The sequence below is a fragment of the Tachysurus vachellii genome, chromosome 4 (assembly GCF_030014155.1).
Source record: "Tachysurus vachellii isolate PV-2020 chromosome 4, HZAU_Pvac_v1, whole genome shotgun sequence".
NCBI lineage: Eukaryota > Metazoa > Chordata > Actinopteri > Siluriformes > Bagridae > Tachysurus > Tachysurus vachellii.
Window position 1 is genome coordinate 28573140 of NC_083463.1, and position 12500 is coordinate 28585639.

At 41.1% G+C, this 12500-nt stretch overlaps 1 protein-coding gene across 8 annotated transcripts in view; it reads right to left on the reverse strand.

Annotated features, from left to right (window-relative positions):
- rbfox2 (RNA binding fox-1 homolog 2) overlaps positions 1-12500 on the reverse strand; it is a 54737-nt gene that overhangs the window by 5349 nt on the left and 36888 nt on the right. For 2 of the 8 annotated variants that reach the window (XM_060868762.1, XM_060868767.1), the window contains 4 exons: positions 6080-6167; positions 4459-4530; positions 3654-3804; positions 2122-2164 (listed from right to left, as the gene is read on the reverse strand). In XM_060868762.1, coding sequence (XP_060724745.1) covers positions 2122-2164; positions 3654-3804; positions 4459-4530; positions 6080-6167 — 354 coding nt within the window. Of the gene's footprint in view, positions 1-1621; positions 1665-2121; positions 2165-3653; positions 3805-4458; positions 4531-6079; positions 6168-12500 lie in introns of all 8 variants that reach the window. The other 6 variants (XR_009648384.1, XR_009648385.1, XM_060868766.1 and 3 more) reach the window with 6 other exon arrangements.

The window sequence follows — 12500 nt, forward strand, 5'->3', positions numbered from 1 at the left end:
AGAGAGAGAGAGAGAGAGAGAAAGGAGTTAAGAAGGTAAAGATTAGATACACAAAGAAAGAGAAAGAGAGAGAGAGAGGATAAAGGAGGAGAGAAAGGGATAGAGGGAGGGATAGAAGGAGGAGAGAGCAGGTATCTAAGGGCGGTAAGTGTGCCTGCATGCCAACACTGTTCCAGTCAGCATGCCACAGTGAGACAGAGATACGGGGAGATTCTGGGAAGGGGTCAGAATCACACAATGATTTCTCTACAGCTAATGGTCTAAGAGCGCGGTGGACCCAGATCTGATTTCTGCTGGAAAACTCCACACATTTGGAAAAGATGTATATTTGGAAATGGTGCTAGAATGGGATTGAGTGTGAAACGTGGAATTAGGCATGTGCTGATAAATCGCTCATTATAGAAACGTTTAGAGAACTAGCGCTTAGAGTTGAGAAAATGACCAGAATACAGGAAGTAGACAAATCTAAGACTAGCTGAATTTTTATTTGTCCAATTTTTAGGTTCAGTAACCAGATAAAAAAAAAAGTGTGTGCAAGCTAGTGTTTATGGTTTAAGGCACTCTATGTTCAGTCACATGATCAGTGAGTAGCGATCCTGAAAAAGGACAATTCAGTTCAGTAGGCTTTTAGTTCAGTGATATTTAGTTCAGTAGGATTTAAGAAGAAACCAACTGAGTATGATTCAGTTCAGTAGGATTCAATTCAGAAGGTTTTGGTTCAACATAATTCATTTCAAAATGAATCGGTTGGGGATCATTAAAATCAGTGCGCTTCAGTTCAGAATGATTCAGCTCGTGATTCAGTTCAGTACAATTCGATTCAGTAAGCTCTGGTTCAATGTGATTTAGATCAATAGGACTTAAGTAGGAACCAAATTAGTACCTTTCAGTTCAGTATGATTTAATTCAGCAAGTTTTAGCACGATATAATTCATAGAAATATAATTTGGTTCAGTACGATTCAATCCATTGTGTTTTGGTTCAGTACGATTCAATCCATTGTGTTTTGGTTCAGTACGATTCAGCTCAATGCAATTCGGTTCAGCACGCTTCACTACAACGTGATTTCCTTCAGTATAGAAACCAATTTAGGACAATTCAGTATTTTTTGTTCAATGAAATCAATTTAGAAATACGGATCGGTTCAGGATGATTCAGTTCAGTATGCTTTGATTCAGCAGGACTCGTAGTATGGCCAATGAGTGAAGCTGCAATTGTTTTATATAAGCAAAATGAAAAAGTCAATTTTTTTTTAAATGCAATAAAAAAAAAACACCACCACAATATCGGCACATGCCTACCTGTAACAAAACTTGTACTATAAACCAAGTTTTCACTTTTTTTTTTTTTTTTTTTTACAATTTACCTTTGAACAGAAAGGACCGTAATCTTTTTTGAAATTATTTTTTCCCTCGCATGAGTGGAAAGGCAAGCTGAAACCAATTCTTATGCTGGATGATTTTCTCCCCCTTCCCTTCACCCATGTCAGATTGCAGTGAGTTAGTAGGGAAACAGAAACGCATTAACAATCTCAAACAATCAATATGTCAAACAAATTTATTAATTGATAAATCAGTCAGTCAGAACGAGAGATGCACACTATCCGTCAAAGAAACCCTACCTGCGGCAATCTGCTACTAACCACAGAGTCCTGAAACACTATTCTACGGGGAGAACAGAAAGAGCTATCGTCAACCTGGACACACACACAAACACACTCACACACACAAACACACAGGCAGGCACTCACTCGTTCTCACACTCACTCACACACACACAAATACACAGAGACGCTCAGGTTCATGCCTCTCTCGTACACACACACACACACACAGAGCCGTCTATTCGTCGAACTGCAGTTTGACCTCTGCTTTGCCTGTGGATCAGATTTCTACATTTAATAAAGGACACCGAAAGATTTGTTGTGTTGTTGAAGTAGTAAAATAGTGTGTTCAGTTAACCCTTTAAGAGGGAAAAAAAATGGCTGGTCTGCTGATCCGAATGAGACGACTCTGTGCCGCTCGCAGTCACACATCCTGCAAACCACTCTGACTCAGAGTGAAGGAGAAAGAGAGGAGGATGAGGAGAAAGAGAGAAGGAGAGAGAGGGAACAATACTTACATAGAGGTCTGCGGGCCCATAGAAACCATCCTGGTACACCACGCTGGGAGGGAGAGAGAGAGAGAGAGAGAGACAGAGAGAGAGAGAGAGAAGGCAAGAAAGAGGGACAGAGAGAGAGAGAAAGAGAGAGAGAGAGACAGATAGAAGGAGGGAGTGTCGAGAGTGAGAAAGATGCAGAGAGGGCAAAAAAGCAGGGAGGAGGACAAGGAAAGGCAGGAAGATGAAAGGATGAATGGAGAGAAAATAATAGCAAACGCAAGGAAAGAGTGCCACCGAGAGGCCATGTGAGGAAAGGCAAGAGATGAGTGGATGATGGACAGAAGGAAAAGGAAAAACAGTGTGGGAGAGAGAGAAAAAGACGTGAGGAAATTAGTACACACACATGCAGTGCACAGTAAAAATGCCACTTTCATCAGTCAGGGTTTAAAGCATTCATTAATGACGTGACTCGGACGCGACCACACAGCACTGAGCTGTGGGGGGGAAAAAAATAACGGCAATGTCGATGAAAATGGCATTTTTTTTTTTTGGTGACAATTCGGTGATCAGCATTTTGTTTGGGTTTGAAAAGCACAGCACCCCAATAATAACAACATGCAACATGCACAAATCATCAGAGTGCAAAAAAACTAACTAGCATCCTGTTTTAATCTGTAATATTAACGGTTAAGGGAATACGGCGTCTAGGTAAAAATCCCTACTATACTGTTTTCCACTTACCTCAAACGTAAGCACTACGTTTACTTTAGTTTTATGCTGAAGCTACGAGGCTAATGCCACCTGTCCCTCTCTCATATTTTCAGTTAATCATATTAGCAGGCTTTATTTTTGACCAGTAGTCTCTGTACACATTTAATGACAGAACTTTGTACTAGCTTGATTAGCAAAGCAACCTAGCTGTAGTACCACTAAAGGCTCCAGTGATCTCTATTCCATATACAGCAAATGGAAACAAATTCCATGTGGGAACTAAAAGAGAAATCCCTGAAACTGGATTTGTTGCTTTGGCACGTTACAGCTAATTTGCATACAATTACAAAGACAATCACCATTCAGATCTTTCACCATCGCTGGCATCGTAGCTATGTGTCATTTCATACGTATAACAGATCGTCAGCTTATTTGTTAGCTGTATTCAGCTTACAGCTCCAGCATTAAAACCAAAGAAACAATCTACAGCCTTTCCTGCTAACTATCTCTACTACATTTGAGGTAAATGGAGAAAATTGCACACGTTGAATTTTGGTGTTCTACATTTCCTTTAATTAGCTTTCGCAAGGTTGAATCGATTAAAAATCCTGCGCGCTGTAACTGCTACTCGTAGATGAGCTACGTGACGTTTAGTGTAAAATGCATCAAAGAAGAATTTCCTGTAGAGAACATCCTATCTTCTGCAACACTCCTCGTTCAGCTAATTACGAGTAGCACTTAGGAGTGTGTGTTAAATCAGGGCGAACTGGGAAAACTGGTCAAAATGAAAGCTAATGAAGCTACAGAGAAAGGAAGTGTGCGTGTGTTTGCATGTGTCGTACCCTGGGTATGCCGGAATTGCAGGTTGCGGTATGGCTGCGCGCACAGTGCCATAAACTGGCCGGCCGCGACCCCGCAGGTGAGCGCCCCTGAAGGTTGCAGCAGTGGTGGCTGCTGCCGCTGCCGCTGCTGTGGGGTACGGGAACCCTGGAACTGAGAGACAGAAAGTCAGTTTATTCCCAAAAAAAAAAAAAAAAAAAAAAAAGCCTACTGGTTTAATTTCGAAGGTGTTGAACCGATAAAGCCGGCAGATGAGACACAGTCCTGGCAAAAATCCCATTGACACAATGCTCCCTTTAGCTTTTTTGGTGTCTTTTTTTGTGTTCTGCACTCGAGCTAAAAGACTAATAAAGCGACAAAGCTGAGATGATGTCGACTGAATCTGTAAAGAGCTTTTAAATTCACAACCGACACAATTTCAAAAAGCAGCTCGGAATAAAATATGGATGATGCTTTTTCTAGGCAAAACCGGATAGTCGGCTTAAGTTAAATCTTTCCCTCTAACATCATGTACTATAAAGACAAGTTATACCAAATATATAATGTATTATACGAGGAATGAAGCAGAGAACAGTATTTATGATTAGAGAAACAGTTATAACGTGAGAACAGAAAGCTCCTCAATTTCCTGTCAGCTTTATTAGCCTTTTAGCAAACACTGGATGTCCATCACATTTTGGATGATGTAAAAGGGGAAATGTGTAAATGTGACTTTATTGCTAAGCTCCCGTTACAGAGAGAAGCAATACACACAGAGGAACACACAGAAATCGCTCGAGAGATAATGTGTAATTAGGCAGCACATACCCAACGCCTCACCTGCGTAGAGTTCTGGCCCGTACATCGCACCCACCATGGGGCTCAGCTTCCACCCAGCTACTAGGGACAAGGGGAAAAACAAAAAAAAATTGGGGGAAAAGAACTTGCTTTTAAATGCGGTTACATTCTAAGGAAAAGGTTTCGTCATACGAGTAGAGCTTGAGTTTTAAGAGCCAAAGATTACGCAGCTATCCATCGCCAGGTGTCCAAGACGGCATAACTGGCCATGCTGTCTAGTTAGGAATGATGAAGAAACAGAGCAATATTAAAGGTGGGGTCTCTGTTGTTTGAAAGCCAATGTTGACATTTGAAATCACCAAAACAAACACGCCCCTAACCCAAATGGGTCCCACCCCTGTTTTGATAGCTCCGCCCCACACATACACCAGACAAGTATAACCCAGACAACTATTATGGCAGAACCTGTTGGGGCAGCTGACCGAGGATATATTTTTATCAATAAACGAACTCAATGAGTAACACTACAGTAATACAAATGTGTTTTTACTGTACTGTGTACTGTGTGTTGTACCATGAAAGATTTAGCTCCGTTTCACGCAGAAGACATTCAGTTCTCTCCAGTGCTGGAAAGCTGATCCTACATTATCACGGGTCCTACTTCTTGCCTTATCGTAAGCCTTTCTTCACTTTCTTTCTTTCTTTCTTTTTATCCGCCATGTCAATGTTACAACCGCTTTCTGCTAATGTCGCACTTAACACTCTCTCTGCCCATATTGACAAGACACGCCCCTTTCTGCTCACTGGCTACACGTTTGTTTGTTTTTTGTTTTTTTTTTTGTTTTGTTTTGTTTGCCGGCCCAACTCAGTTTTCTGAAGCATTTCTCAAACAACGGAGACCCCACCTTTAACTAATCATTCTTCCTTATTAGTAGCTGCTGTGGAGGGGAACTGAAAAATGACCATAAATGGGAGAAATGGGGATTATTATATATATATATATATTTTTTTTTAAAAAAGGCTTGTGGATTCCCAGCTGAAGAAAGCCTTCCGGAAGTGTCTGCAGAGTCCTACACCTTTACTAGCTAACTTGTTCACATGGTCCACATCATTACCAAGCAAGACATCTGTAATATTAAGTGAATAAAACACTGATATGAAGAAGGGGCTTGTGGTGATAGATTTAATCACTCATGTCATGCAGTGCAGCTTTGGAGTGTCATGTGAAGGTAAATGTAAATAACGATAAGCTTGCTAAGTTGTTTTTTTTTGTGTGTGTGTGTTAAAAAGGGTCCACGGTTGGTTGCGTCCCAAATGACACACTGTGCATCATTGCAAATAGAAAATTAATTAAAAAAAAAATGTTTTCAAGCATAAGTATTGGCACCCTGTCTGGGATGTCCCCTTCCACCTTGTGTCCCGAGTCTCCTAGGACAGGGTACAGAAAATGTATGGATGGAAGTTCAGGTCCCACCCACTTGTTCTTGATTGGTTTGCAACACCATGATAGCAAAAACCCCCCACCCACCCCACCACCCCCCAATATTATGTTGAGCAAATTTTCTGCGTAATTTGTCTTCGGCTACTCTGCAAATGTTGCACCTGGAACATTAAATAAACAGCAGGCTGTGCATGTGTGTGTGTACTTTACCATAAGGCAGAGCGCTGAGTCCCTCTCCGTTAGCATATGGACTGACCAGCTTCTTATTGGTCATCACTCGAGCGGTAGCGTTGTTCACCTGGCCACCGACAGACGAGACAGAGGAACAGCTCAGTGTGGCCGCTCTGATCCGCCACCACAGACATCATAACATTCAACTGTCTCACTTGGCATATTCAATACTGTTAGGCACTAAGACTGAACAAATATTCATCATTTACTCGTGTTTTCATTATTTCTGAGGGTAGAAACTGATAGAACTGAAATTTGCACAAGAGGTTTTAGTATTAAGTTATTCTTTCAAACTAAGCTCTGCACATGATAAAACAGGAATCGACCGAAACTTTGACCTTCGTTGGGTTGGGGATGATATTTGGGAGGTTAAGCAGAAATTGTGAGCTCGATGATATTCCCTTATATTGCTTAAAAGGCCCCCTACCCAGTCATGCATGGCATCCTCACTGGTCATCCAACACAGAATCAATAAACAAACACAAAAAACCCAGAAATAAATCGCGTTTAAAGCAAAGGAACAAACGGTGCAATCCGTCTCTAAAAAATGGGAGAGAGAGAGAGAGAGAGAGAGAGGGAGAGAGAGAGAGAGCGAGCAAGAGAGAGAGACGGAGATTCAAACATGATGAGATTCAGAAAATGCACACCATTCAGCGCAATCACATTCAGCCAATTACGGTTCGGTACACGACCGGGAATGAGCAAACGCCAGCCAATCAGCAAGCATCGGATGCAGCATATGGACCAATCAAAACACTTCGCAGCCCAGACCTCACCCCCCTTTCATAACGCTTCAATACAGAGAGAGAGAACAGGAGAGAGAGGAGGGGGGGGAAAGGGATGCAGGGGGGGGGATAAAGAAACGCAGTGCACATTCAGAGAGAAGGGCACAGGGGAAGAAATAAAAAAAAAAACAACAAATGTTAGAAAATAATAAGGAATGTGAAAGAAAGAGAAAAAGCGATAGATGAAACTATAATGCCAGAGTGTGTCAAACGAAAGGAAGCTTGTGATTGGTTCCTGAGAGCGAGCAACAAAAGGAACCAAAAAAAAAAAAAGGAGGAAAAAAACAGAGAGAAAGGGAAAGAGAATAAAAAGAGAGAGTGAGAGAGTGTGTGAGAGAGAGATGCATATGCCACATGACAACAAATCAAATCATGAAGGCCAAACACTGGCAGGCATCGACACTGATCCGTCACACACCAAAGACCAATATGCAAACACCGTCATCACACACACCACGCTCACACTCGCGCACATACACACACACACTCACAAAAGATCAAAACACAAGCTCTGGGTTTAGCCAAAAAAAAAAAAAAAACAGAAATCACCCCTCTGTGAATATAAGGGGAGTAATATCGCCTGAGAGACAATTTCACTGTGTGTGTGTGAGAGAGTGTGTGTGTTTGTAGAAGGGGGAGGGAAGTACACAACTCTCATCCTACACAATAATCAATATCTTCACCAGCTCCTCGGTTGGCAGAGTTGGGCAGATGGATGATGGGTAAAAAACATCCCAAATGTGTCTTTGGGGAGAAATCGACTCGCTGATGTGTAGAGCTCATTAGAACATACAGGATGGACAAACGGACGGATGGAGAGACGGAGGGAAGAAATGGACGGGGCGGGCGGGGGATGAAAGAATTTATTGGAAGAATCTCATCAGCCGTGTCAGTGCGGGGGAGGAGTGATTATGTGTTAATGGTGAGAGTGAGACAGAGCGAGGGAGAGAGTGAGACAGAGTGAAAGAGAGAGAGAGACAGAGAGACAGAGAGAGACAGATAAGCAAGAAGGAAGAGGAAGATGGAGTAGGAGGAGGTGGTGAGCACATCATTTCTTTCAGTAGCCTGTGGTCCTTGGCGGGTGATCGAGACGTGAGACATGGCTGTAATTTAATAAAGATTCCTCTTTTTGTTCGAGATCTTCCACTCTGTTGAATAAAACATCGCAGCAGGATTCGCCTCAGAGAGGTGGCTAACGTGCGATTGTGGAAGACGTGATGGCACAACGCCCACCGGGTTCAGCGCAAATAGCTGCTGCAGCGGTTATAAAACCGAGCTGCGCTTTTTAACAGCGACCCGCGTTTAAAGCTGGATGGCTGAACGGTTACATAACTGGATTGATGACAGAGATTCTCTTTACACTTTTTATCAACAAAAGACAAAATTCAGCCAGTAGGTTATAAACAGTGGCTCATTATACTTCTAATAAGCCGGCTATCTGACGTTATATCTCAGCGCTGCTGAATTCTCAAAGCTGACTGGTCAAAAGGTGATAATTACCTCTCTAGGACAGCGGCATAATATGATATAATCGTTTCTATAGTAACAGCTAACACAGGGACTTGGAAAGCATAATCCTTGTCGAATTATAAGCGATCTAAAACATGTTGTGATTGAACAAAAATAAAAGTGTGATTGTTGACATGCTGGCACTTTCTTTTTTAAATGTTAATACAACATTTATGAAAGGAGGTGTTTTATGGTCACTTTGACAATCTGTGTTGTGAACAGGAGGTAACTCGCAGACGTCATACATCATTAACGACTTCCATACAAGGATCAAAATGACAATGTGAGGTTAACCACAGGCAAATATCTGTGTAGTTTAAGAGGAATAAATCAAGCTGTTACTGAAAAAAAAGACACTGGGGCGGTAACGGCGTCGTCACCCAGTGACACCATTTTTGTACAACTGCCGTATTTTGTTCTTTACTTAATAAATTTGAAGGAATATGCAGACGTGATACAAAACGTGAAAGAAAAGACAGGCTTCCATTTTGTGATTAATAATAGCTGATCTATCCATTTACATGAACTTTTATTATCCACCATTTGCAATGCTGTGGTCATGGTAAACTTGTAATTATGTACATGTACACTGGCAGTGAGTGTTATTACACAACACAACACCACAAGAACATCCACCCACCTACCCACCCCCCAGAACTCCCTCAGTCCCATGTCAAAACAGAGTTTAACAGAGTGGGATGGAGCTCGTTTCTCTGACTGAGTGCCAAATCGTTATTTGATGGACCTTTGTGTGATGAAGCACACCGTGTGGGTGTAGAAACCCTAACTTCAGCAAAAAGACCACAGAGAAGGTCAGGTGGGTTTTAGCAGGCGGTGAAGGGGGAATGAGGGGTGTGTAAGGGAAGGAGGTTTGAGATTGGAGTTTGTGGGGGTGGTTCAGGAATGAAGCCGTACATACACACACTTACCATGTGCCAGGAAACGGCATGACGACACGCGAGCGGTTACCGTGGAGACTGACAACGATAACAATAACAACAACACAGAAGTCGTCAGGGAAACAGAAAGAAAAAAATTTTAGGATTAAAAAAAAAAAAATTTAATATGAACAGAGTAGGCTAATGGCCAAAGGAAAAAAATCCTAATATAACAAATAATGAGAGGACAATCAGGTTTTTGAGAGAAGAACAAGAAAGACAGAAAAAGAGGGAAAAAAGAATGAATGAATTTGAGAGAGGGAGAAAAACTCAGGGAAGCAAAAGAAGCACAAACTTATGGACTAAAAATAATGGCAGGTGAGTACGTTTTAGAATGATTGCATTGCAAGTCACCGTCTGAGGATTTAAAAGCAGGAAGGCCAAGAAACAAGCAGGCAGTGTGTTAGTCTTGTTTATAGGGTGAAGTGACTACAGTGTTTGAAGAGCTCGCATCGCTGAATAATTCAGTGCCTTCACATAAATACATGTTCTAAATGCATGAACACAGCAGCCTCGAGGCAGAAAGGGAGGTGGAAGGAAGACTCTACTGATGACTCAAAGGGTGAATCTAGTGATAAAAACAGAAGGATGGACGCATCTAACAGACATGTATGAGCAGTGGGTGAGAGCAAAATGACATAATTCAAGGAAGAAGTATAGACGGTGACTTCTGAGGCATAAACAGGGGGTTTATGGTGCAACAGACAAGATGAAGGCTAGAGCAGGGTATGAGTGAGCAAGAAAGAAAATAACATAGAAAGAGACAGATAGATAGACAGATAGGAGAAAGCAGATAAAAATAGACAGAGAGAGAGAGAGAGAGGCAAATGAAGATATACACAGAGATAGATAGATAGATAGATAGATAGATAGATAGATAGATAGATGGATAGCAAAAGAGACAGAGAGACTTGGTGTGTCTTTTCCACTGACAAGGTGCTTGTACCTTTATAATAATACATTAACTAGAGATTTGCCTCAGAATTCTCTAGAAAAAAAAACATCTAATTTTGTATAGTTCTGGTATAATGTGATTTCAGAGCGACGGCTGTGGTGTTAGCTCGCTAATAAGCTACAAAGTAAAAAAAAAAAAAAAAAAGTTAGCAGACATTTATCACAGCATTTCTTCCAAAAATGCTTCTTTTACCACAAGAACACTTTGGTTAATGTTATCTCACTAGTTAAACTGTTTTTCCCTTGACATCCTTTTAATTGGTAAATGTTGCTAACATTTTTATCAGTGTTTTCATTAAAATCATACCAAAGAACGCTGTGGTAAATGTTAGCTAGTTATTTGTTCCGGCATTTTCCATACAACTTGGCATTTACATTAAAACAACAACTTGCTAACGTTTACCACAACATTTGCTGTGATAAATGAGTGAGTGAAAGCGGTGCTACATGCTAGCTAGCTAGTAAGAAAACATTTACCACAGCATTCTCTTCAAAGGTGATTAACACATTTAACACACTCGCTGTGTATTCTTAATTGCTAATCATTGACATTAAAACAAAAACAGGCAAAAGTGTTAGTTACTTAGTACTTTGTAGCCACTCATATTTGAACGCTTAAACACACAGCCTGTTATCTCCTGTTATCAAGACTTCTTCAGCTTTACAGGTCACCTTCAGGTATAAAGTTTTTACAGGGGTTACAGGACAGTTCCACTTTAAGTAGGCACCTTATCTATGGAAAAGTAACGTCTATGAAGGAAAGATAGGGAAAGAGAAAGAAACAAGGAGAGAGAGAGAGAGAGAGAGAGAGAGAGAGAACAAAAGGGTAGATAAGCTCAACCATAAGCCTCTCTCGAACCCTCCCCCAAACATTTACATAAATAAACAACAAAAAACAACAAACAAAAAACAAAAAAGATGGAAAATACTGCCACAAAATGCAATGCTCAATCAAAAAGAGCACATGCCATTGCTCATAAATAAACCATAAACCCAAAGTTTAAAGCCTTGATTTTTTTTTTTCCACAGAAGTGATGATTTGTTCAGGAAGACATGTAATAAAATGAAACTTCATCTCTACTACTTTCTACTGGAGCAATCAGCTGGAAGATTAAATAAATAAATAAATAAATAAATAAAATAAAAGTCATGCAAAAACTAAACCCAGCTCCGACGTGAGAATGGCCTCTCCCCATGAGCCGCGTGGGTAGGGTATGATGGATGGCTAAGGGAGAGAGGGTGGAGAGGAAGTGGGGATTTGGTGTGGGGAGGGGGGGTGTCTGAGACCCATGCCAGCTACAGCCAACACAAGCAGCCATGGACACTAGGGGGAGCTAGAGAGTCCTCCAGGCATCATGCACTTAAAGAAAAAAAAGAAAATAAAAAAAATGTCTACACCACTTCTAAAAAGACAAACAACAGATTCAGCCACCATCACTAAAGTACCTCCCCCTCTCCCAGTGCCCCAAACACAATACTACACACAGCCTCGGAAAAAATACACCATGCAGAACATTCTGGTGATCTCAAAAGAAAAAAGGCCAATCCACTCCTAAGCACTGACGTCTCGTGTGAACAACCTAAAATCATGAGAGTCTATGAAAAAGGAGAGGAAAAGAATCCATTTCCACACACACACGCGCGCACACACACTCATACACACACTCCACATGCGTTAAAAAGGTCACTGAGACGGAGAAAGAATTACACACTTCAAGCAAGAGACGACCCTCTAGAAAAGTCCACAAAAGAAGAATCAAAACAAGCAAAATGAAGAACCAACCAGCGTTATGGCACTGCCTGCGACAGTGAACAGGAATCATCATGTACATTTATGAGCTTCAAGAATCAGTGGCATATACCGCTAGTTAAAAAGGAAACATAAATAAGGGGAAAAAAATGAACAGACACACTCACTCAGAGCAGGTTTAAAATAAAAAACAGCAGCAATACAATGCAAGAGCAAGAAACAGTTCAAATCCAGGATCAAGACTGACTAAAACAAACATTCTTTAGCATGCGCAAAGAAACATTACCGTGCAAGTAGCCATGTGCTGATAATTCAAACATATTTATTCAAATATGTTAATTACCTAACGACATATAACAAGGTGGGTAGCTAAAACCAAACCAATTTCTTCCCTCAGCCTATGGGAAGTCGATCATCCAAGAACAGTTTATAAAAACGTAATAAAGAGCTACAAAGCTAATGTA